Source organism: Oenanthe melanoleuca, chromosome 2, assembly GCF_029582105.1.
Source record: "Oenanthe melanoleuca isolate GR-GAL-2019-014 chromosome 2, OMel1.0, whole genome shotgun sequence".
NCBI classification, from domain to species: domain Eukaryota; kingdom Metazoa; phylum Chordata; class Aves; order Passeriformes; family Muscicapidae; genus Oenanthe; species Oenanthe melanoleuca.
In genome coordinates, this window is record NC_079335.1 from 135734593 (window position 1) to 135758444 (window position 23852).

Here is a 23852-nt window from a genome sequence, read left to right on the forward strand (position 1 = left end):
TAAACTGAGTAAAGGTTCTGAAAAGTCATCTGAAGCCTAACTACTAGAGCTCCTCCTACATTTCCAGACATCCAACCCAAGCCTGTATTTAAACACTTGAAAAGGGACAATGCCAACTGATGCTGTGAATTTACCATATACAATGTGGCCTATGACACCTCCCTCATCCCGATTATCTATGAATACTAGAAAAATAGTGCAATATAATATATAATAATTATATAATAATAACAAAAAAAAATTCCAAATACATTGCAATACATTAATACATTGCAATGCATAAACGTCAATCAACAGCTTACACAGAATCCTGATTAACAAGAAAGTTGTTCACAGGAAAGATTTAAAAACAAAGTAAAATATGTGTCCACCAAAATTTTTTCATATTCTTATATTTTTAAAATTCCCATGAAAAACAAAAAGCACTGAAGAAATCTACCTGAAAGCAGATTTAGATTTTCTGTGCAAGGTGAGTGTGAGTTAACAGCAACCTCCTATTACCAGAACTAGATTTTCATTACATTATATTCTTGTAGGCTAGTATGGTTTTCACCTCCATGTGGTATGTTGCAGGGCTAAGTTGTTAAAGCCTGATACTGAAAGCACTTAAAATAAAACACAATTGACTGACACTTAGTAAAATAAACTATAATTTAATATACATCTTCTGAGGTGTTTTAACATCTATTCCTATATAGTAAATATAAGTATGTACTTATGCTGATACTCACATACCTCAGTTAAAATAGTATAATATGCGTTCTTTAAATTATTTAGTATTTATGTAAGGAACATCTACACTACAGAAACAATTCCAAGGCAATTGTCATTAACTTAGCAGTTCTGCAGTGCTTTTTTGCAGTTAAGAACATACAACTCTAGTTTTACTAAGATTTATTAAATCACAGGTATGCAAGTTTACAAAACACAGATTTTGGAAATTCTAAGTAGTAAATATTAAATTAATTTATAACACAAAAAATGTCTGTTGACTTAAAATGCTAGATAATGTTCCAACTCCTCAGTCTTTTGCCTTTTGAAAAGAACTTATCGCAAATAACTGTTAGATTGTAAGTTTAGCAAAGCACTTATTTTTACCTGTACAAAGATAATGTAACCAAGTAAGCTTCCTTCCACTAAAATGCTGACTGTAAAATAATTCAAACTGCAAAACAAAACGAACATCAATTAGTCATACATATAAGTACTCACAATAGCTTATCATCACGCTACCACCCTAATGAAGAAACACTGATTTTATGTCCATCACACTGGATGAAAACATTGCAGATGAGCTCATGACAGCATTTTCCTTTAGAAGATGAGTGATGACACAGTCCTAATTTAAGGTCTACCTCTGGTAAGGAAAAAACTTAAGCAGATTCAAAGAATCTTCCCCTAAAATGGGATCAAACTCTCTAAACCCCACAATGCCAACACTGTGTACACACACCAATTTGGCTTATTCTCGTTTGGTATGGCAACTCTGATTAACATGGAAAGAAAACATTAAAACAGGGACTTTTGAACACTTTAGGAATTAGGTCTTTCTCCACCCACAAGTTTGCACAGTATGACAACTAGTATTTGTACACCACACAGGTAAATATACATTTACAGGAAGTTCCAGCAGTCTCAGAAAAAGCTGCTGAAGGGGTTGTCCAGTTACAGAAGTTGTCACATACTTCAGAGTGCAATTGCAAAACTTTTTTTTTTCTTTCTAAATCCTTGCTAGAATCCTAAGAGAACTCTCTCCATGGGTCAAATGATCAAACTGGTCATTAAATAAAGATATTGTCAGACAATTTTCAAAGACTCCTCCCTCAAAGTCATGTTCTGTTTCTTTAAGGAATTTTAAATTAAAGCACTGATCTCTAGCTAGATGACATATGAATAACTTTGCTCCTTTAAAATGTCAAAACAGTGAAATTAGGCAAGCAACCCAGACTCTGAGCTGCTTCTAATACACAATTCTGTACCAATTTTCCAAGAGGCACAATTGACTATACTCCTGTTTTAAACCCCCAAAGACAGCAAAATCTCATCAGTCACCTGGTGATCCTGTAGTGTAGGTTGGAAACTATTATATTGCTAAAACCAAGTGCCACTTAAGTGGAAATTGAAGCTGAATAAGTAGTCCTAATACTGAGTAGTAATATAAGAAAAAGATCCTTCACTGCAGAAGAAGATATTTGCCATCATAACTTATATCAAATAACAATTTAAGGTATAAAAACAGCTATAAAAATCTCTTATGTCCAGTAATAAAAAAATTGTATTGCCTAAGTTGTACCTCACCATAAAATACACCTTAGCAAAGATCAACACAAATATTTTGTATTTTAATAAACTTTGTACAGGTAACATTTAGAACACAATAATATCATCAAAAGCAACAAAATACCTCTACAAAGCAGAAATAATGACATTAGAAGAAAATATTTGGCTAAAGCAAAACTTTTACTGCTTTAAGAAATCATAAAATGAGCTATAGAGAAGTTTGTACAAAGCTTGACTTTGAACAGCTTCTATGAAATAGGGAACAAGAAACCTGTATATGCATCTTAATTGCTATTAAGAGGGGTCCGATTTAATATTAGAAATAGAATCTTCTTTTATCTAAATATATAGGAGTTGGTTTTGAAGGTAAGAACCAACCCAGTTCATTTGATTGCATTTATTAGCATCTCTCTCAGCAATTACGAAGTGCAGAAGAGAGAAGTGAAAAAGCACAGAAATACACAGATAAATTCAGCAAGGTATTTGTGTGACCCTTCCACATTGCACATGGACTGGAAACATGATAGCCATCATTTACAATCAAAATGTAGCAGCTCAAGTTTTGCTCTGTTACAGTGATGATTTTTTTTCATTTGGAGTTATTTTATATTTTCCACATGTTTACACCTACTAACCTACCATCTGTACACTTTTTTCCAGTTCCTGAGGAATTGCAAATGTAGAAGAAGGAGCCTGAGTTAGAGGCCATGCACCAGCCTAAAAGTATTGGGAAAAATAAAAGCATTAACATTTTCATACAACATATATATGTTTAAAAAATAACACTCTTAAGTGGATGTATAGTATACATTATGTCGTAAGATAATCAATTGACTCAGGAAGTTTTACTGATCATTTATTACTGCACCTTCTGCACACCCCACTGAGGTATTAATTGAGATTGAAATTTTATATCACTATTGTTTAGTGACACAGTGGGTTGATTTTTTAATTATAAATTAGAAAAACAGTATATTTGTTATCAGAACATAAAAAAGAAGTACAAATAATTCAGCAGCAATAAACACACACTAGTACCTGTAGAACATATATCTGAAAACTAATTCCCAAATCAATGATTGTGTCCTGGTTTTTGATAAAGTTGTTGAATTTATTGTTGAGATCAGCACTAACACTCATGTCTGTATACATTCGATGGAGCTTGCTGGTAAATTCATAACCACAGGCTTGCTGTGAAGAAAAATTGTAACAGGTTTCAAAGTGAAAACATCATATAAATTTATATATTCATATATATTCGTATATATTCATCATATAAACTATGTTCCCTCACTAATACAATATGGAAATCTAGTCAGCAGAAGTGTTTCATATTTACAGAAAACACTAGTTACAATAAAAAACAAACACTGTAAAATAAAATTATCACATTTACCTCAGTTTCATCTTACATACATTAATCTATATGAAAAATATTGCTTCATAAAATCAAAAGATGGACATGTTTATGAAAGTCCTTGGTACTTTTTGAATGCCAAATGAATGATTTGAACACAGCTAATAAAATTATCCAAAACCTCATAAAAATCTCAAATGCCTAGGTAATACTCAGCCTTTTATCTTTCATAGACTACCAAAAAACTATCATTTCCCTTCAGCTATTGGAAACAGATTTACTGATTGTTAAGTTACCTCTGGCACCCTCTGCTGCTCCCTCTCAATACTACATACTCCTACATTTCTTTATTTTGTGTTAGAAGAATATTTACCTTACCTTTAGTTTATTTATCATTGCTTCTTCAGAATCCATAGACATAGACAAACCATGAATTAATCTTTTTGCCAACATTCTGGCATAGAACTGCATTAAAAAAACAGGATGAGGATTTTAAGAAGCATAACCACATTCTTCAAGTATGCTTTAATTGTGACATTTTAATCATTATTGAATAGGAAAAGTTACCTTTTGGAATACATCTTTGTCATCAATGTACTTGAAAACAGTGATGAAACTTGTAAGCTTGTCTTCTACTTCATTCTCTGTCATTCCTTTTGCTGATTTCTTTAACAAGTTGTCACAGTATTTGGCCAGCTCAAATTAAAAAAAGAAAAATCAAACCCAAATCTACTTGTCAAGCTTTAGAACAGTTATATGCCAAAGTATTTCCAAATTTCTATAATAGTTCAAACACAAAGTAGTTATAGTCTACAGTTTCACATTCTATACAAGGGCTGTATTCATGGGCAAATGATACATTCTACATCCACAGAAAATACAGTTTATATAAAAAATGAGAACCATAGCAATTTTGCAAACTCACAAAATGTGTGTGCATCTTAAGCTGTTACTGCTGAAATACACACCTGAGTGTGACCCAGTGTGAGAGTGGACATGCATGTGAAAGGCCCTATGGCAATTCATTTGATGGTTATATACAAGAATTATTATTCTGTGGGCATCACTTACCAACTCAGGTGCTTTGCAGATCGACTTGGGCTCCCGATAGTTAACTACTGATGTCAAAGCCTACATAAAAACATGGAGCAAAAAATTGTCAATGACTTAAAATTTTTTCTTTTATAAAATTTGAAGAAATCAAAAAAATCCTCAGGGCAAAGACCATCTGAGATCCTATAAAACTGAACTATATGAAAGGGGATAAAAAAATAAACAACTAATAAAAAAGTTTAAAATACTGCTCTATCAGAATTTGGTTGTTGAACATTTTTAAGTTGAGAATTAAGTAAAAGTGGAAAAATAATTACAGAAAACCAAAGAACAAATTAAGTTCTGATTAGAAACGTCACAAAAGTATGACAATTTTGGCATACAGCAATATTATGGTCCAAAGGAATAGATGGAGAGAAACTTAGGAGTAAGTGCAGAAAAAGTTGATTTGAGCAGTAGCAGCACATCAACACCATGTATGTTGAGCTGAAAAACTCGTATGATGTGTTCACAACAGTATGAAATGAAAGCACTTTTGGTTGTTGGATTTTTTCATACACTGAAGAGAAGAAAAATATATTGTTGAAAGTGGAAATTTGAAGCAGTAGAGTAAAAACAATATGGTTTTTAGAAAAGAATAAGAATAAGAATAAGAATAAGAATAAGAATAAGAATAAGAATAAGAATAAGAATAAGAATAAGAATAAGAATAAGAATAAGATGAAAAAGGAAAGAGTAACAGCAGTTTAGAAATGAAAAAAATAATGGAGTTTCTAAAGTACATGTCACATTTAAATTAGAGTTGTAAACTAACAGTGAACCAAAAATACTGAATGACCATAGTTCCCAGGAGTTATAGTTCCTCCATAGAAGGAAAATATTGTTGTCGTTGTGATATATGTTGTTGTTATTATTATAAGGACAAACTGACAAGGAACTCTTCTGTACACTACCTCAAGATTCCAAAATTTCCAGAATTCCTCTGAGAAAAGAATGCATGACTCAACAAGAAATAGGAAACTCTTTAGAGATAGAGCACTCTTTTGCAATAATACTGGAGGCAGCAAAAGCAATTTTGATATCCACCATCAAAAATTAACAGCAAATCAATATATTAAGTATTTATTGTAAGAAAGATCAATGAAGACCTGATGTATTTAAGAGGAAGTACGCTGCCTACGTGCCAGCAAATGAAGTTGTCAGTCTCATGTAACTCCACCTTCTGGTACATGACATTAATTGCAATGGAGAGAGAAATGTATTTGGCATTGAAGTATTTGTTTTAAAATGCTAAATAATTATTTTATCAAAGTCACAAATACAGATGGTAACTACTACTGGTACCATCACTGGTACCTTTTTCATTATGCCTTTTCAGGTTAACCTTGACTGAAATTCATCAAAGCTTTGATTTTAATGTCAGGACTTTGACATTAACTACAAACTACAACTACTACACACACCAGAAAAGAGCAATGAACTATATGTGTGCATCCTGTGACAAGAAATTAAAGAAAGAGAATATATTTATTAGTTATAAATAATAATGATTAATATTAAAATTTATGCTATTAGAACTATTATCTTGAATACCTGCATGGCTATGCATTTCAAATAAAAGAGCAGCAAGTCTCCCTATATTTATTATTTAAATCCAAGTGCAGCTTTCTTCTGGAAAAAGCTACCTATAGTGGCAGTGATTGTAATAATTTAAGTTTCCAGATATTCTTTGTAGTCAACTTGAAAAATCTAAGCAAAGATTCTGTGGAATACTAAGAGCATTCAGAGATAAACATTATTTCAGCAAGCAAATTCAAGTTCAAATGCATGTAAGAATTACCAAACCTCCCAAAACCTGCCAGTTGCCTATTTATTATCTGCACTTATATTTACACTGAATGGATCAGCACCATTCTTGTGTTTTGAAATATGATGAAAGGAAAGGTCTTTCTTTCAGAAAATAAGTATTAAAGTGGTCTCCTTTAATGTATCTTTTCCTTTACACTGGACTGGCTTTTGCTTCACTGCAGTTCTAAACTAGAAGGACTGCACATGAACTATCATTGGACATGTGTTGATGCTGTGAAGAGTTTTGGTGAGCCTGAATCAGGGTCTTGGATTTTGTTCTCCAATGCTTTGTTTACTAAAGTGAAAATTACCTTGTCAAGGGCACTCATAAAGTGTTGATCACCATTCAAAACAGTGTTGATCAGTTGGACAAATTTACTGTGTACTTCCAAAACTGACTCCACAAACTGAGTTGGCATCTAAAGAGGGTAGATATAACAGAAAGCAAGTTAGTGAGACAAGTAGTAGTATCTAACACAAACATATCTACATTAGTTGTAGATTTTTTACTAATATATTTTTTGAGAAAGTTAATACCACAGTGATTTTCAAGAGGATGGATTCTGCATTGCTGTACTCTCACACTATGGTGCTAGAGCATGTCTTGGAAATAAAGTCTAGGCTACATTTACATTCCTGCTATGCAACCTAGATTTGAGTCTATACTGCTCTCATGCCATCTAATTTTTCCCTAGAATCCTTTATTAGCCTTTTCAAAAAGCATTAATGCTAGCATAAATACAGCAACCAGACAACTGATATGATAAACTGCTGCTTCTCCTACACAGTGACTTCAGAGACTGAAAATCTGGATGATCCCTTTACATTTTTCTACATAGGACAGTTACCAATTGAAATTCGTGCACTACATTCCAGCATCACATTCTACAGAGAAATGACTGACATGAGCTGGAGAAGTCCCTACACAGACAAGCTGGCAGGCACAAGTGCACAGTGTGCAAAGAACTGGCTCTGTAGCATAACTCCCCAAATACATTCTCAGGTCACACATTAAAAATATTTCAAAGTACATAATATACACAATAGGACAAGTATTTCACACCTTGAAATTATCTACATAAGGTTGTGAATTGTCACCACTCTCGTGGGTCTGTATTTATTTGTCTGTGTAGACACTCTTAGTTTGAAAGAGTAAGTTCAATAAACCTAAAAATAATTTGAAAGCAAATTATACTACCAGAGACTTTTTAGTATGCACACAGAAGTCAAAGAATAGTAAGCATTCCTGTGCAGTCAGTAACAGAGTGAATGTACAACAGTTTGTGTTTATGTATTATTATAGACAGAAACACTGAATAGCTAAAGTCACCATCCTAAAGTGATCTAGCAAAATATACACATGCACAAATACAATGCCAAATGAAAGCTTGCTGCAAATTAAAAAACCAAACAGGATAAACTAAGAGGAAAAGGGCAAATGCTTAATCAAGAACCTTAATCAAATAGTCATTTCAGCTGCCTTAGGAAACTCACATTTTCCTGAGAAAGATTGCTGGTTGCTCTAAGGCCCTCATCATGGATATGGTTTTGTAGTTCCTGAATCATATGAGGTAAACCACTTGACACAGCACGAAGCAGAGTATACATATTTGCCATGTCTGTAACAGAGATACATTTTTATAGAATACACTTAGAAACATAAAAATTTAACACTTAATATAGTATCATAATTTCACACTGAACTTTTGAAAGACTGAAACAAGACCAACCTTTTGGAAAGAAAAAAATTAACATACACTGGATCGCCGACCAAACAAATTTAACAAACATTGGATCACTGACAAAAGAAAAAAAGGAAAGAGTAGGCCTACTAACAGTATTTACTGAGTCCTGCCATCATGACTATCTCACTCTTCCAATACAGCTTCTTTAGGAGAGACTCTAAGAAGAGAGGTGGGCTAATGTGGAGAAATAGTGTGCCAGTTTATTTTAAACCTTGGCCTCCCTAAATCTCCCTTAGCAGCAGCTGACTAAAATCAGTATAGTTATCTTCTTGACTTTTTACTTGCCTCCAGTGGTAGCTTGTAATTTTTCTCAGGTGAAAAAAGCTCTAAACAAGCAATTGCTATTTTTATTATATTTTGCCTCCCCGTACCCCCCGAAAAAGAAACCAAATAAAACAGATCTGAACTCTGATCAAACTTGAAAAATTCCCTGGAAACCAAACACACCATTATTAGATACAATTTGAATTTGACTGTGAAAAATAATTTGTTTCACATAAGAGATACCATCTTCCATGCAAGAATAAGCATTCTTTCAAAGGTAAGAGGCATGTAGTCATCAAGAAGCATGTTTTTTGTTTAGTCAGCTAGGGAATATAACTGCAAGAGCATCTCCTTCTGTAAAAAGGATTTGGGGTGAGAAGTCACAAAATATTTAGGACAATAAAATGTGGCTATGAAAAGTAGCCAAAATATTTTACAAGCATGACCTGTTAAGTGATGTTGAAGAAATCTGTTAAGACACAGCCATTGGTTCTCACAAATGAAAACACAGGCATAAAATATGATCAATTCTACAAGACACAGGACTTCAGTGTGTTTTTAAGATGACTAAGATGAGGAAAGAGAAAGCATTAGCTTAAAGAAGGGCTGTTAACAGTAAAAAGAAGGTTTTGACTATTTATTTAGAAGAATAAAAATTAGTTACATGTTAAAAGAAAAATGTCATTCAGGGTTTAATGGGGATTTCTAGATAAGTAACATCAGTTGAAAATGCTTATGTGCACAGAAGGTCATTGAAACAAGATAGGAAATTGCAATGCTAAGTGAATAAAACAAAAATAATTTCTGTCCTCTTGTGACCTGTAAGACTTACCACTTCTTTTCTCTTGTCTGATAATATTGTGACATTCTGCATGTAGAAACTGCAAGTGATCAGCTACCATCCTCTGTTGGCATTCATGAGTGACTTTGCCATATGAACTGGGATTCAAGTACTTCCGACATCGCATTTCTTCATCTTTTAATCTACCTAAAACCTGCAGACAAGAGTTTAAGCTGTGAGCTGAAGAAATATTGACAACCAGTATAGTACCAGAATATACAACAGAGTATATATGTAGGATGAAAAACAAGAGTAAATAATAAAGTTACAAAAGAACTTGTGCAGGATGCTGAAAAGTTAAATTTATTCTTATGAATTGGGCTACTACTAAATGAATATAATTAGTCTGAGCATTAAGTAGGATTGGTCACTACTAGATGTCTACCAGCATTCCATGGTTTTAATTTTGAAATTTCTTGTTCCCTTTAACCTTGTGACCAGTCTTCCCCAATTTTTCTTACCATACTACTTATTTCTTCTGAGAAAGTTTTACAATACCTAATAAAAAGAGAACTCTAAGAATCACTTTACTATTCCAAGTCCACCTGCTTGTACATACACATCTGCTCAATAGGTACAGGAGTACATCTGAGCTATTAATAAAAGCTCTTTTTATAACTCAATGAAGGAAATATGCATTATCATAAGTCATATGAATATTGCCATAAAAGCACTAACACCCTGTCAATATGAGGGGAGTCTAGGGAGAGTAGTGCAGCTGCAGACCGCTAATGAGAGGCAAAACTGCTTTTGATTTAGTTGAAGTCTTAGCCTGCCCCTGAATTTTACCACAGGTGTGTAACCATTAGCTTAGAAGCAATTTCACAGCCCTCTTCTCAACTCTTCTATCTCAGTAGTGTGGACAGTAAAGGACCAAGAACTGACTCTCAGTGTTGTATTAATCTTTGTTTTCTTAAACAAGATACATATAAGAATTACAAGTAATTTAACCACAACATAACTTCATGCACCACAAAGCAAAATGAAAAAAAAAACACCTCAGAGTATGCAATTTTCAATAATGTTTTGTAACAATTTTGAGTGTTCTCTGACCACATATTGCTAAAATTCTAATGTTACCCTATTCCAAACTGAAAGAAAATAAGGAAGGGAGGAAGTAATATTGATCAACCTGGTATGTTTTATTTTTTGTCTTTTTTTTCCACTTTTCATGCCACTGAGTCATCATTTATTATGAAATATTTTGATACTGACTGTCCATCCATAGCAAGGTTTGTAGTATATGTTCAGATTAACCATGCCACTAAAAAGTAATATTTCAATTGCATGAAAGCGTAACACAAAGAACAACTATGGGAATTGTAGAGGACAACATGTATCATCAGTAAAATTATTTTAATAATTGCATATGTATTGAAGAATCCCTTACCTTCTCCATGTACTGTGAGCAATTTGACTCTTGCAATAAGTTCGAAGCTTCTTGTTTATAATACTCCCCTGTTTCATTCAGAAAAGGACACTCAAAAATTTCCTGATAAAACTAGAACAGAGAATTTTTTTAAAGGACAAATAATGTATATACTATATTGACATTCTAAATTAAAAAATATAATCAGAAATGTGTACCTACCTTTAGGGGGAATTTTTTCTTATACTGTTCAACATGAACAAAGGAGTTAATAACCCCATGGATTACTTTCTGGTTTGGGTCTTCTCCACAGCGATCACTGAAACAGACAAAGCAAACATTTGTGAGAATGCAGGTATCTGGTGTAACTCATCTATAGCCAAATGAAATAAAATTGGACGAAAACATTTTTCAGTAAACTCCTCTGCTCAAACTGGAAAAATTGAAGAAGATTAATCTTAAAATAAAAAATGCACTTCTTTCTCTCATATACGTTTAAATTGTTGAGATAATTATTCATAAAATGTTCAAAAGCATTAAAAGGTCACGAAATTTCCAAGTATTTGCTAAGGATATAAATATTCCATGTTACATATTCTAAGCAAGTAATTTAAAAGTTACAGTAATTCGCATCCTGTATTTTTAGCCTCTATTATATACTACCTTCCCACTCTTGTCCCTTTCAAAAAATTTATCCTTTTTACCAGCATCACAACAAGAAGCATGCTGTTTTCTTTTTTGAATATCTACTATTTAACATGTAGATTTCAAGTGGAATAAATAACACACCTGGCCCATTATAACAATGTTGAATCATACATGAGAAAAGGAAAACCTTACATCTTCCAGTCAAGTTCTTAGCTTCAAATGAAGGACTTGAAGTTAAGAAAATGTTGTCTTTAATTCCATTCAGGTGAAAATAGAAGTAATTAAAACCAGTGTTTTGCATGCTAAAAACATCAGTGTTCAGTCCTTTGCAAAGACTGGAAATAACAGACCCAAACTCAAAACAGCAGAGACTTCTTCTAAAAGAGAAGTTCTAGAAAACAAGACCACTTTGCATATGTACTTTACAACTAAGTAAAAAAATATTCCCTAACTCCTAAGGTGTTAAGTAGGACTAAAAAGTGATTTACCAAAGTGTATTTATGATTAAGCATCAAACACAAACATTATCATATACCCATCTAGACTGGGGTGAAATGGGAGAGAAGTAATTTTGTTAATGTCATTTATTTTGGTTTGTAACCAGGAAAAACTCCAGAGGATGCCCATGAGCTGAGGAGGTTTACCAGGACAGCCATATTAGCAGTCATTGTATTATGCAGACTAGACCATCTTCATGTATTCACAACACTGATAATTATGGATATTGCTTTCAAACACTACTGTTTTCTCAGTAGTGAAAACTTAAGCTCATGATGTGTATAAAGAATTAGCTCTCTTAACAGACTGTGAACAGTCACTGCATGGTTTATGCAGTTTTATTATCCATTACAAATTAACTGAACAGATGGGTTCTATCAGGGATGGTCTGATTTTTTCACTCAGGGAACAGGAAGATTTCCTCTGGTTGTGGGAGCCGAACCAGTGGAATAAACCTGGGTTTGGGTACATATAGTGACACCCTGCATCTTTGCCAACATCTCTCTGCAGAGTCTGGTTTATGACAGCAGAGGCAGCAGCACAAATCATAGAAGACAAAAGGGAAACATCTGCCCTGGCCCTGCAACTCCACCCCAGAGGGGCCCAGGAGCATGGAGAGCTGCAGGATGCATGCAGCCTGTGAACACAGGGCTAGGCCAGGGAGCACAGGAAGTCACAGAAATAAAAGCTGAGCACATTACAAAGCAGGGCTCTGGCAAGAGACAGCCCAGCCCAGCTCTCACATGCAGGACTCTGAACCCGGAAAGGACCCTGGACCAGGTACACAAACACAAGCAGCATTACTGGAGGAACAGCTCAAGTCCCAGCTTCCCTCTGCTCAGTTCACAGGTCATTTGGGACCTGAGCCCATACACATGTGGGAGGGGAGGGGGCAGCAATGGCCAGACCCAGAGCACTTTAAGGACAATGTGCATAAGGACAAAGCTGTGTAAGTACAGGAGACATGCTCCATGGAAGAGCTGGAAGGAAGGAAACAAGCTTTTGAAGCAGAAGTCAGATGGCACAAAGGTAATAAATGAAAACAAACTCAGGACAGAACAGGCCTTGCCTGCTCTGGCAGCCACTCCAGGTTTTTATTTATACCAACAGCACTCTGCTCCCAGGAATGTGTGGTGCAAATGTCAACAAAATTTGACAGAAGTTTTAAGGACGACTTTCACAAAAGTTGTAGCAGTAAGAACAACTGCCACACTAAAATGGAATTGGTGACCCCACAAAGGTAGAAGTCTATGAAACACTTATTTTCACTCTTGGTAGCAGTCAGCAAGCAATACAGATGCATATAGCTACATAGCAGCTGCAATGCAGCTTGAAGCAGGAACGTCACAGGATATCTTGGGTGTAAGGGTATGATGATCTTTGGAAAGGATCCTGGATATAGAGATAAAGTTCTAGAAACACAAGTTCCACTAATTCAGGTGGTGACAGGTTTTTTCCCAAAAGAAATTGAGAAAGCTACAAAACATATGCACAAGAAAGTAGTGCTGGTTTATATTAACTCTACCTTGCTCCTGTCTTCAGGCTCAAGCTAACAGTGGATGTTCAACATGTATTGTACAGTGTATTAGTACAGCTCCAAAGAAGAACAATTTAAAAATTTCAGGTACAATAATTAAATATCAGATTCATTACAAGAAGATTCCGTCACTCAAAAGAAGTGCTCTGCTGTGTCAGACCAGGAGTCTTCAAAGCCAATTACCTACTGAATTCATTGTCAACTAGATGAGCCTGTTCCAAACACTTTTTACAAAGTTAATTTCCAATAGCTTTAATTTCTAACAAGTGGAACAGATAATGTATCAGCTTAGACAGAAATAGGTCCAGTTAGTCAGAAAGTGTTAGTTATCTTTAGTAGAGAAGCCTCTCTTAGTCTGTACTAATCACACTGTCATTTGAGATAGTACCTGAGTAATTTCCCATTTCTGTTTAAGAATTTCATAGACTAATTTTCTCACAATTCAAGATCTTGTCGGCTTCCTTTGAGTTGAAACAAAAATGCTTAAGTTGATATTCAGCTTGCCTTGTAGGAGTGCTTGGGCTAGAGGGAGTGGGATGAGTGTGTTATACTCAGAACTCCGTATCAGGAGTGCAGTCAGACAAGACAAGAAGAATTTGTGGCTCTGATTCCCTAACTTTTCCAGTGCAGTAAGAAAGCTACTTTTATATGCAACAACTGACTACAGTGTTGGTTATCAACTCCACATACTGTTTGTTGTAAGCTACAAAAACTTCCTGCCTAGAAGTAGTTCAAGTGACCCATCTACATTGAATTTTTTTAAGCATTGTAACAAACTGAACCATGCGCAAACAAGTACTATGAGGAAGGCGTAGAAGAGGAGTTTTCAAGCATATACGTGCATTAGTAATTCTATTTAAATTTTTAAGTTATATTATTCCCATGCATATTTTTGCATGTCTGACAGATATAGTTTATGGATATGCACCTTGTTTAATCCCTGAATTACTGAACTCAATGCTAAAAGGCATTTAAGCCACTTGCAGAAGTGTCTTTAAAACTGCCTCTTAAAAGCTGTATTGACCACTGAAATTACAGCAAAGAACAGCAACAAGTCTATTCTTACATGCAAAGGCCATCCACAGAACCCCCACAGGAAGCAAATTTCATGATAGTAAGAAAAAAAAACAGCTACAAGAAGTAGTTATCTCTCCTGTAATTAATTAAATGATATGCAGATCAGAAAGCAGCTAGAAGAAACTTAATCTTGGATGTATATTTTGAGAAGCAGAACTGAATTAACTTCTCTGAGATCACACAAAAGACTCCCTAATAAAGAATAGGAAAAAAGCCCAAATCCGATCATGAGAGACAAGGACCTAAGTTTTATTTCAAAGTTTCCAAACAGTAACAAATAGTGATAACTTGTTACAGTCTCAAGATCTAATGCCTCCCAAAGCCAGTGACAGCCTTGATCTAAACACCCTAGGGAGGTCTGCAATCAGCTTCAAGCTAAGTACAGACCATTATTTTGAGGGGCATCAGATGTCTGTTGAAAAAGGTTTTCACACACATTTCCACTCCCACCCGACAATGACATATATACATTAACAAAGGAACCATGATTCAACAACTGGAAGCAAATAAATACTTCCTGGCTTCAGAAATGCCATCCAAAAAAGACATCATATCTGTTACCTTGTTGTCATTTAATTCATGAATTAAAAATACAAATAAACAATTAAAATTAGGTTTTCAATGCCTTACAATTTTTTTTCTGACCAAGTTCATATTCAAGGAACCTCAACCTGCCAAATTACCTGTCTCCCTCAGTTTGCCTATACCAGTCTGGTCACCTGAGTAATCACTTAAAAAAACCCCAGTCATTAGGTAACTCCAGAGTTATCCTAAACAATGGGAGGAGTGCAGAAACTGATGAAATTTACAACTACACACAAGATCTGTAGTAGATCGTAGAATTTCTGTTTATTCATAAATTATTAGATCCTTTAAAAGTTAAATAAAAGTTTTTAATCAAAGCTTTGAAAGTCACAAGCTCTTTGGCTTTTTTTAGAAGTAAAAAAGAAAAAAAAATTAAGAAATAAAATAGTAACTTTCCCTGAAACAACAAAAATAATTATCTTCATTTCATTCAAGTCAAAAACCAAAAATGTTAAGTGAAGGAACTGATCTGAAATACAGAAACCCAGAAGCTTTGTCTTCCTGCCAGATAAACAAGAATTGTTCTGGATTCTATGCAAAGCAACATAGCTTCACTTTGCCCAAGGCCTGATCCTTAACTTTACTGACAGCACAGAAGCTAGAGGCAGTCAGCATCAGGTGGAGAAAAAGGCAAAAGGCAGCCTATGGGACCTGGGAAATTATTCTAACTCCTCTGCTCTTTCATTGGTCAGAAGGGCTGCTGAAACAGAAAGATCACTACTCTGTGGTTACAGGGAATTCACTGCATTTTTCTACACGTGAAAGTCACAAATACATAGCTACATTGAGAAAAGCTGACAGACCATCATCATCAGATGTTACCTTAAAAAAAAAAAACAAACATTAAAGAGAATCCACAGATTTTCAAAGAAAAAAAAAAAAAAAAAAAAGTGCAACACCCCAACATTATGTTAAAGCAAGAAGCAATCAAGTACTCACTTCTTTATTTCTCGGAGGAGCATCCGAATAAGGATGGCCTGCAGTGGCTCAATCATTAATTTTCTCCACATATCAAGAGCTAGCTGTCAGGACACAACACAAGTTTACATCAATAAAAAGTACATTTAAGAAACCCTAAAACCCACCACACCGAACCTAGGACAGTACCAAGGATGACACAATTCTCCATTCAGGATTTTAGAAGCTATTACATAGCTCTTCTTTCTCTAGTCAGGCAGTATGTGAATGCTGGCTTCCCAGCCTGCATTCTTCCTACACATCTAATAGAACTGATTCATTCCTTGATTCCACTCCATCAAGTATTCTCAAATGCATATAAGGCCCCTAAGCAAGTTTGTTACTTGAGACTACAATTAAACAAAACATCTGCATAGTAATAGGACCTTTCTACCCAAAGTGTGTGAATGTGTACAAACACCAGTATTTCTAACAATGATTGCAAAATAAGCCTCAGCTGATAAAAGGGAATTTCTCTCAGCCAATTTGTCAGAGGTCAGTCAAAGATACAGAATCCTTTCATTCAACACACAACATCTCCAAACTAAGATGTTTACTTCTTAAGCAAAGTCACTGGCAAGCTAACATTTGGTTTCAAATGGAATTCAAATCAATTCACATTAGGGATAGGCCACCCTACTTCTAATATATCATTGGAGGAATCAGTCAAGTAGACTCAAATCTTACTGGTGAAGCAGCTGCTCCCAAGACACACCATTTTAAAAAATAAAATTGCAAGAGTTCAAATGAGCTTTTACACTTGAATCAAAGTCAGATTTAAAGCCCAAAAGGGATGTGATCCCATATAATGTGATCCCTTACATACAGAGAATAACTGCACATAGAAGACCTTGAAAAACACCTGCCAGGAAATACTAGACTGGAAAAAAAATGAAACTGCAAGATTCAGTAAAGACAGAGAGAATATTGCTTCTAAAAAAGCTTTGACACAATTAACAGATCATTAGATTTAAAAATTAAACTATAAATTGGGTATGTCTTAACTGAAAGCAGGCACATAGCTATCAACTGCCAATCTGATCCACTCTGTGAAATAAACCTCCTTTTTAAAGAGCAGACAAATGAACTTGCTCCAGCTGTCACAGCTATTCAGCATGCATGCTGCAATACAGGGTTCAGAAAGTAAACCTGAAACAAGCAGATTAAAGGAGAGGTAAAGTTTGCTTATAAATCCAAAGACAGATCATGTTTTGAAACCAAAGTTGTCTTAGGAGTGATTTTCACTGCCTTTCCTTGTGGAGAGTAGTTGGAGAACATTTAAGTTTCTGTAAGACAACAGGAACTCATCCACTACAGAATGAAAGAAGCCAGATGAAAGAAGCCAGCCCTGGAGAGAGAGAAGAAAGCGAGGGGAAAAAAGGAAAAGAACTGATACATTTTGTGACTATGAGGCAAAGAGAAACAACCTCAGGTCCATCTATTCTGCAATGCAGTCTCTAGCATGGTCCTTTTCACATATGAGATACCAGTGGGAAGCAAAGTTAAGTCACCTATTGGAATTTTCTTGTCAAATAAACTAGAGACAGATCAATCCAGCAACTTGAGGTATTAGTTAAAGTTTCTCCCTCTTGAGGATAGGGACAGATCTTATTTCTCCAATTAGACTGGCAATACTGAAGGTGTCTATTTTCTCCATTTTCCAGAATCTATTTCTGGGAGAAAAAAGCCCAGAAGGCACATCTTAAATACCTTCTAGCTCAGGGTTCCCACAGAATCATTGAAAACTCAGGAGTTTGAAATCAGTGGTAGGGGCTCAACTCAGAAATGCAGTCTTCATCACCATGCATTCTTAACACACAGAGGGGAAAAAAGCAACCTCTTGCAAGCACTGGCAGACTATTTTCATTAACTCATCTCATCCTGTATGTTTCCTACTACAACAATTACTGAATGTCTGGAACACTTGTGGGGATGAAGAACTGTTTGAAGCTGTGCCCACATACCTCACACACCTCTGCTCTCAGGTACAGACCTACTGTTAAGCACCTCGAAAGAACTGAGCACGAATGGACTTGTTTAAGATTACTGAAAAGTTTTTCCAAAGTTTTGTTACCACACATGAGTGATGTTGAGACAGAAACTTCAGAACAGAGAGTGCAGTTCAGCTTCTAAAAATACTGGGCATTATTTCTGTAACTTCATGCTGAGACTGAAGAGGACTATATAGAAAAGAAACATGTTTGCCCTTGGGTAGACAAAGCCAGATCATTTCAGTCATCTAAAATGGCATAAATGGTAATTCCTTCAATTCTAAAGTGATGAACAACAAATAATTTGACTTCTGCCAGAGCCCTTGTACAAGCCAAAGAACAAAAGATAGAATCCTACAGTAGCCATAATGAAAGAGAAAATGCTTTCAAAACAAATACTTGATAAACTTGCCAAGTGCCTTGTAGGTCAAGAAACAGAGAAATGAATTCACCAAAATAGTGCTGCAATTTAATACATGAATGTAGGACTCAAGTCTCCATTACTTTTGAGGACAAAGGAGTGACTGCCATAAACCTACAGTCAAGAACAGATATTAACTTTACTGCCCTGAGATTCTCAAGAAAAGCTTTTATACTTTGTCACATCAAGAAATATAAGCCTAAAATCTAATGTTTCAAGGGCTTCCTAAAGCAAAAGTATACTGCTTCTTCAACATGTTTTCTAGATGAGCAGTAAGTTAATCTAAAGTTTGTTTGCAAAGTTCTATTATCACATTTTAAACCCCAGATTTCCAACAATTTTCACATTTGCTTTTTTCCCTTCCCTGTCACTCTTATTTTTCTGCACCAAAACTATAAAGTCATTTTACAAAGAGAGCAGTGCTTCCATCTACAATATTTCTCTGACATAAAAAGGTGAAAATTTCAAAGGACAAAGCTGAACTCATAGCATTCTGAATACCTTTTATATCCAACCCCACTTTCAGAGATCCCTACCTCTCCAATTTCCATCAACGGTTCATTCATATCCACCCCTCCATAACCATACTGAAGATCAGCTTCAGTCAATTTGTTCTTCTTAATAAACTGTGTGTTGAGGTACCTACAGAAATAAAGATAATCCAATCAAAACCGGCAAAAAGAAAAGGCTTTTTAAGTTAAATTCAGAATTGTGGAATGTCTTCCACATCACAAAATATAACCCTATTTAACCAATACCATTGCTGTTTGTAGAAAAATGTTACAATACAAATGACATTCAAAGAATTTACATCACATGAAACAGTAGTGTTGGTAACTGAGAGATCAAACAGGAATATGAAATATCACTGTCAGCATTTTCTTGGTGAGCAATATACTCGTGTAAGAATCCAACCTTTCAACATGCACCGCTGTGTTACTCATAGATACATATATGTGCAAAATAACTCCTAAACTCACAGATTACTATTAGAGTGATAGTAGTTTATTTTAATGATAGAAAAACAGTCCTACTATCAGATATTTTTAAGTTAAAAGTATTTTCTTCTACCTGTACTGTTTATTCTTTTGTGTTCCTCTTGGACTGAAACACAGAAGTACTGCTAATTTTAACAGGGCAAACCTTTGTCAGTTACAATCCCTTACTCAGGTCATGGTAACTAGCTAACAGCCAGATTACAAATTTTAAAGGGAATTTTCATAAATTATTTTAAGTAACAGTTACAAAGAGGAAATGCTATAAATGCTATTTTAAAATTCAGTGTATACTACCATATGCATAGTTTTTATAAAGAACACAAAATGGATTCTGTGCAAGACCTGCCGAAACATCCCTCTTGACTCTCAGTATTCCCATAAAACGAATATTTAACACTTTTAAGCTAAACCATTCTTTTTTTTTCCAAGTAACTGGGAAAAAATTCTAACATATTTCACAACTACGCTTGTAATATTTCTTATACTAGAAATGCTTAAATGAGGCAACTAAGAAGGTTCTTTAAATTTCCGATCTAACCAGAAGTTTTGAGATACTCAGTTTCAGACACTGAAAAGAGCCAGATTACTGAAGCACTTTAAGAGATTCAGGTTTCAGAAGCTGCACCAGGACAGAGATGTCTGAACACTTTCAGCATGAAGGCAAAAGTCAAGCAAAGGAGAAAAGGAAGAACATATTGTGAAATCCTATGAACTTGAAAGAATTTAGGACACCAAAGAGTCCAAAGAAGGAATACTTGTCATAGTGCAGTGATGACAAACTGGAGTACAGTGGTCTGAGCTACTTTCAGACTCAGGGAGTACTGTTAACCCTGTGCTACCATCGATACCAGCCATGAATGCAGGTCTCTCTAGAGGGCTAAAGGCTCTCCATGTCATATAAAACCTGTGGGGACATTAGGAACAGCTGGAACACCAGCCTCAAGCAGGCTCCTTAGTGGCATTTTCCCATCTTCCCCCATGTGAACAGAGCCAACAGATGCCAGTCCGCTTTTTCTCATTTAACTTCCTAAAAAGGAAAGCCCTACACTGCCCTCACTTACTCCCTCTCCCTTCCATCAGTACCTACAGAAAGAGAACTAAGAGTAGCATGTAAACTGAAAATTGCTATACCTTGATATGCTGGTATTATTACAAATATTTTAAAGACAAAATGGAACAAAGCAAAAGCTGCACCATGTGTGTTTAGTTTTCAGGATTTTATTATGAACAATTTTAATACTTCCTTTTTTTTCTTTAAATTACTTAATTTCAATTTGCTGGATAAGAAAACCCTCCCAGTCATCTGAAAGCATGCAGACCAGATTTTTTTAAAAGTACCTATGAAACCAGTTACAGCAACAAGACACTGGTAAGGACTAATGTCCAGCATTGCTTTTATTTATTATTTTTACCATCAGAACTAACAAAAACAACAACTGAAGAAGCTTCTTTCAGTGCTCCTTATTCCAAGAGTTTTATTTTGGTTTAGTCAAGCATATGTGAAATTTTACTTTTCTGATTCCAGATTTGTTTTTCTAGCAAAATGCACCAAGGAGGATGGTTGAAAAAAAAAACCAAACCAAAATCAACACTAAAGAAAGAAAAGATTTAACTCATTTGCCAATTACACGATTGATCTCATGTAAGACTGATTCTTTCAATTTTATGAATTTTGCTCAAAAGTGTCTCACATTTGAGTAGTGTTTCAAATATTGTCAATCAGATTAGAAGCAGAGATGCAAGCCTAATTAAATTTTAAGGGAATCTATTTTAAAATAACTTTCAGATTACCACCTGTAGACATTAATCAGTTTTCATTGCTGGAAGAATTATACAAATTAGAATCTGGAACAAAACAGAGTCAACTAAATTATGGTATTTCAGAGCAACCATGCAATAAGAAAATAACTCCAACTCATTTATAAAATGCAGAATATCTTAAAGCTTTGACTCAAACCATGCTGGTTCAACTGCATACTGCAGTACAGTGCCATCCTTGCAGAAGAATTCCTAGGATTGTTAGCTTATACACAGCAGGGTTGATTAGCACCAACACATTCAGCACTGCAACATCAAGTAGAATACATTAGCAATGAAAGAACTTTAGGAACCATCTTGGATGGTATCCTGTCTTGGATACTTACCTGTTGAGGCATTATTCCTTTTTTCTCATGTTCTGCTACCATAACTATATTCTCTCCAAAATTGACCTGAGGCATATTAATCTATAGCTCTCTTTAATCAACACTCTTCAACTAAACCTGCAGATCATTTAAATAGTTTCAAAGGTTTAACAACTCTTTTGCAAATCTTACCTGTATAAACAGTCCATATAGTCTGCCCCTTTGCTATACTCTTCCCAGTATCTGTGATACATAACCAGTACTTGTTCTTCAGCTTCCAGAACTCTCTGTGAAGGCACACATCCCCCCCACAGCAGAATTAGTATGAAAATAGCACACAGAAAGTTATCACAGGATTATAATTTTGGAATAGCATTTGCATATTCAGAATTGTGGCAATGACCAAAAAGCTACCACATCTTAATACTATCAAGGTTTGGTAAGCCAGCTAGCTGTTTCTACTGTATTATTTTATATTGATCTTTTCAGAAGTGCCTGCTTGAATAAGCCTGTTAATATTCTCACATCAAACTGCTGGGATAACTCATAGAACCATTCCCTCACTGACACAGCCACATGCACTGCACACTGGAAGAACTGACTAACTATAACCATTTAAAACCACTATGCCTTACGGGATAGACAAGTCCTTATACTTACCAAGAATCACAGAGTAAAACAAGTTTAACAAAGCACAGATACATATAAACATAAAACACATTCAAATTTTTCAAATCTAGGCCCAAATCTTTTGAAACTTGAGCAAATCATCATCTCAAAAGCTACCAAATTTCTCAAAATAGATTCATACTTCAGAGAAGAAAGTTCAACAATTTAAACTAATTAGTATGATTTGTGGAAAGAGACAAGATCCTACAAATTCAACTTTAATTCTCTCTAGAGTTTTTAATTTTAAAATCTGGCTCAAGCAGCAAAGAAGCCCATGCGAAAAATGAAAAAAAGGGTAAAAAAATTATGAAAGAGGAAAGCTGGTAGACAAAACAGAACTGAGAATGCTTTCCTCTGCTGTATACATTTTGCAAAGGTCTTCCAACATTATTTCAGAGACAAGTGGTGGATAGGCAATTCAAAAACTGGATGTATGTTTTCCGCTACTTCCCACAGCTTTCACTGCGCTGGCACCTACCTGATTATCCTAAGTGAGCTCATTCAGCTCACTAAATAAATGTGGAAGAACTTATTTGGCAGAGTTCTCTGCTAGTTTAGTGAACTGATTTAGTCTATCAGAGTGCCAGAATTATCCTCTCTGTAACCAGTGGAACTGCCCATTAAGATGCCCAGCTTATCTTGTCAAATACTTAGGTACCTAAGCATGAAGTCATTTAGCAGCACTAGGCAGAATTTGCAATGCTTTGCCCCCTATAAAAACACTGATAAGCATCTTATTTAAATCTACTTCTCTTTTTACTGATACAGATGGAGGCACCATACATCTATCCTACCCATTAAACACGATGAATCATGATTCTAATGAAGTTTCCTGTCTTAGTTGATGAAACAGAAGTTAACTCACAGCTATATAGACATACAAATATCGCTGTCATAATAAATAATTTGCTGTTACTTCCTCTCCTCACAGGCACTTGTGTTATTTCCCACATATTTCAGAAGGTTTTTGTTTATATTTTTAACAGAGTATATACAATCAGTTTCTGAGACACTGGAGTATACTTTTCTGTTGAAATAGAAGATTAATGACAAACTCCAGTATATTTGCAAAATTAAGATGTTTCTCTAACTTGTTTGATTATAAGCATTCAACATAAAAGAACATGCTTTTCAAGCCAATGAATACATTGCATATACCATAACTGTTTGCTTAGAAAGGAAACTATTTCTTTTGTGTTGCATATTGACAGATATCTATAATACCTGCTTACATGGTTGTGTGATATGTGTTACATATTTCATATATACAAGTATTGTGGTCTCTGCAACTCTGTCATTTCTGATTTAGTCTCATAAAGACCTACAAAAAGTCAATAAAAGGATGAAGAACACCTACATGGACATCAGTAATCGTACAGGTTACCTTGTGCAAATGGCGTACATGATTCTCCAAAAAAATTTTAGTCTCAGTATAAAGTCTCTCTCCAAGAGGTTCAGGATAGGCCACACACAAAGCATAAATGTCTCTGGGCTCAAAGTCAAGGTTTGTGTTAAAGTGTGAAAACATATCAACAAAGTTTATGATTTACAGAACCCTTTCTTCTCCACACATGCAGTTTAGATTTTTGGG

The 23852-nt window shown here is 35.0% G+C and overlaps 1 protein-coding gene across 7 annotated transcripts in view; it reads right to left on the minus strand.

The window, feature by feature from the left end:
- The window catches only part of CUL2 (cullin 2), a 50706-nt gene that overhangs the window by 6882 nt on the left and 19972 nt on the right, over positions 1 to 23852 (minus strand). For all 7 annotated transcript variants that reach the window (XM_056485509.1, XM_056485512.1, XM_056485507.1 and 4 more), the window contains 15 exons: positions 23646 to 23748; positions 21785 to 21879; positions 19008 to 19113; positions 16042 to 16124; positions 10980 to 11076; positions 10779 to 10889; positions 9380 to 9542; positions 8033 to 8157; positions 6850 to 6957; positions 4709 to 4768; positions 4205 to 4333; positions 4016 to 4102; positions 3319 to 3471; positions 2920 to 2997; positions 1099 to 1165 (listed from right to left, as the gene is read on the minus strand). In XM_056485509.1, the coding sequence (XP_056341484.1) occupies positions 1099 to 1165; positions 2920 to 2997; positions 3319 to 3471; positions 4016 to 4102; positions 4205 to 4333; positions 4709 to 4768; positions 6850 to 6957; positions 8033 to 8157; positions 9380 to 9542; positions 10779 to 10889; positions 10980 to 11076; positions 16042 to 16124; positions 19008 to 19113; positions 21785 to 21879; positions 23646 to 23748 (1565 nt within the window). The remainder of the gene's footprint in view (positions 1 to 1098; positions 1166 to 2919; positions 2998 to 3318; positions 3472 to 4015; positions 4103 to 4204; positions 4334 to 4708; positions 4769 to 6849; positions 6958 to 8032; positions 8158 to 9379; positions 9543 to 10778; positions 10890 to 10979; positions 11077 to 16041; positions 16125 to 19007; positions 19114 to 21784; positions 21880 to 23645; positions 23749 to 23852) is intronic.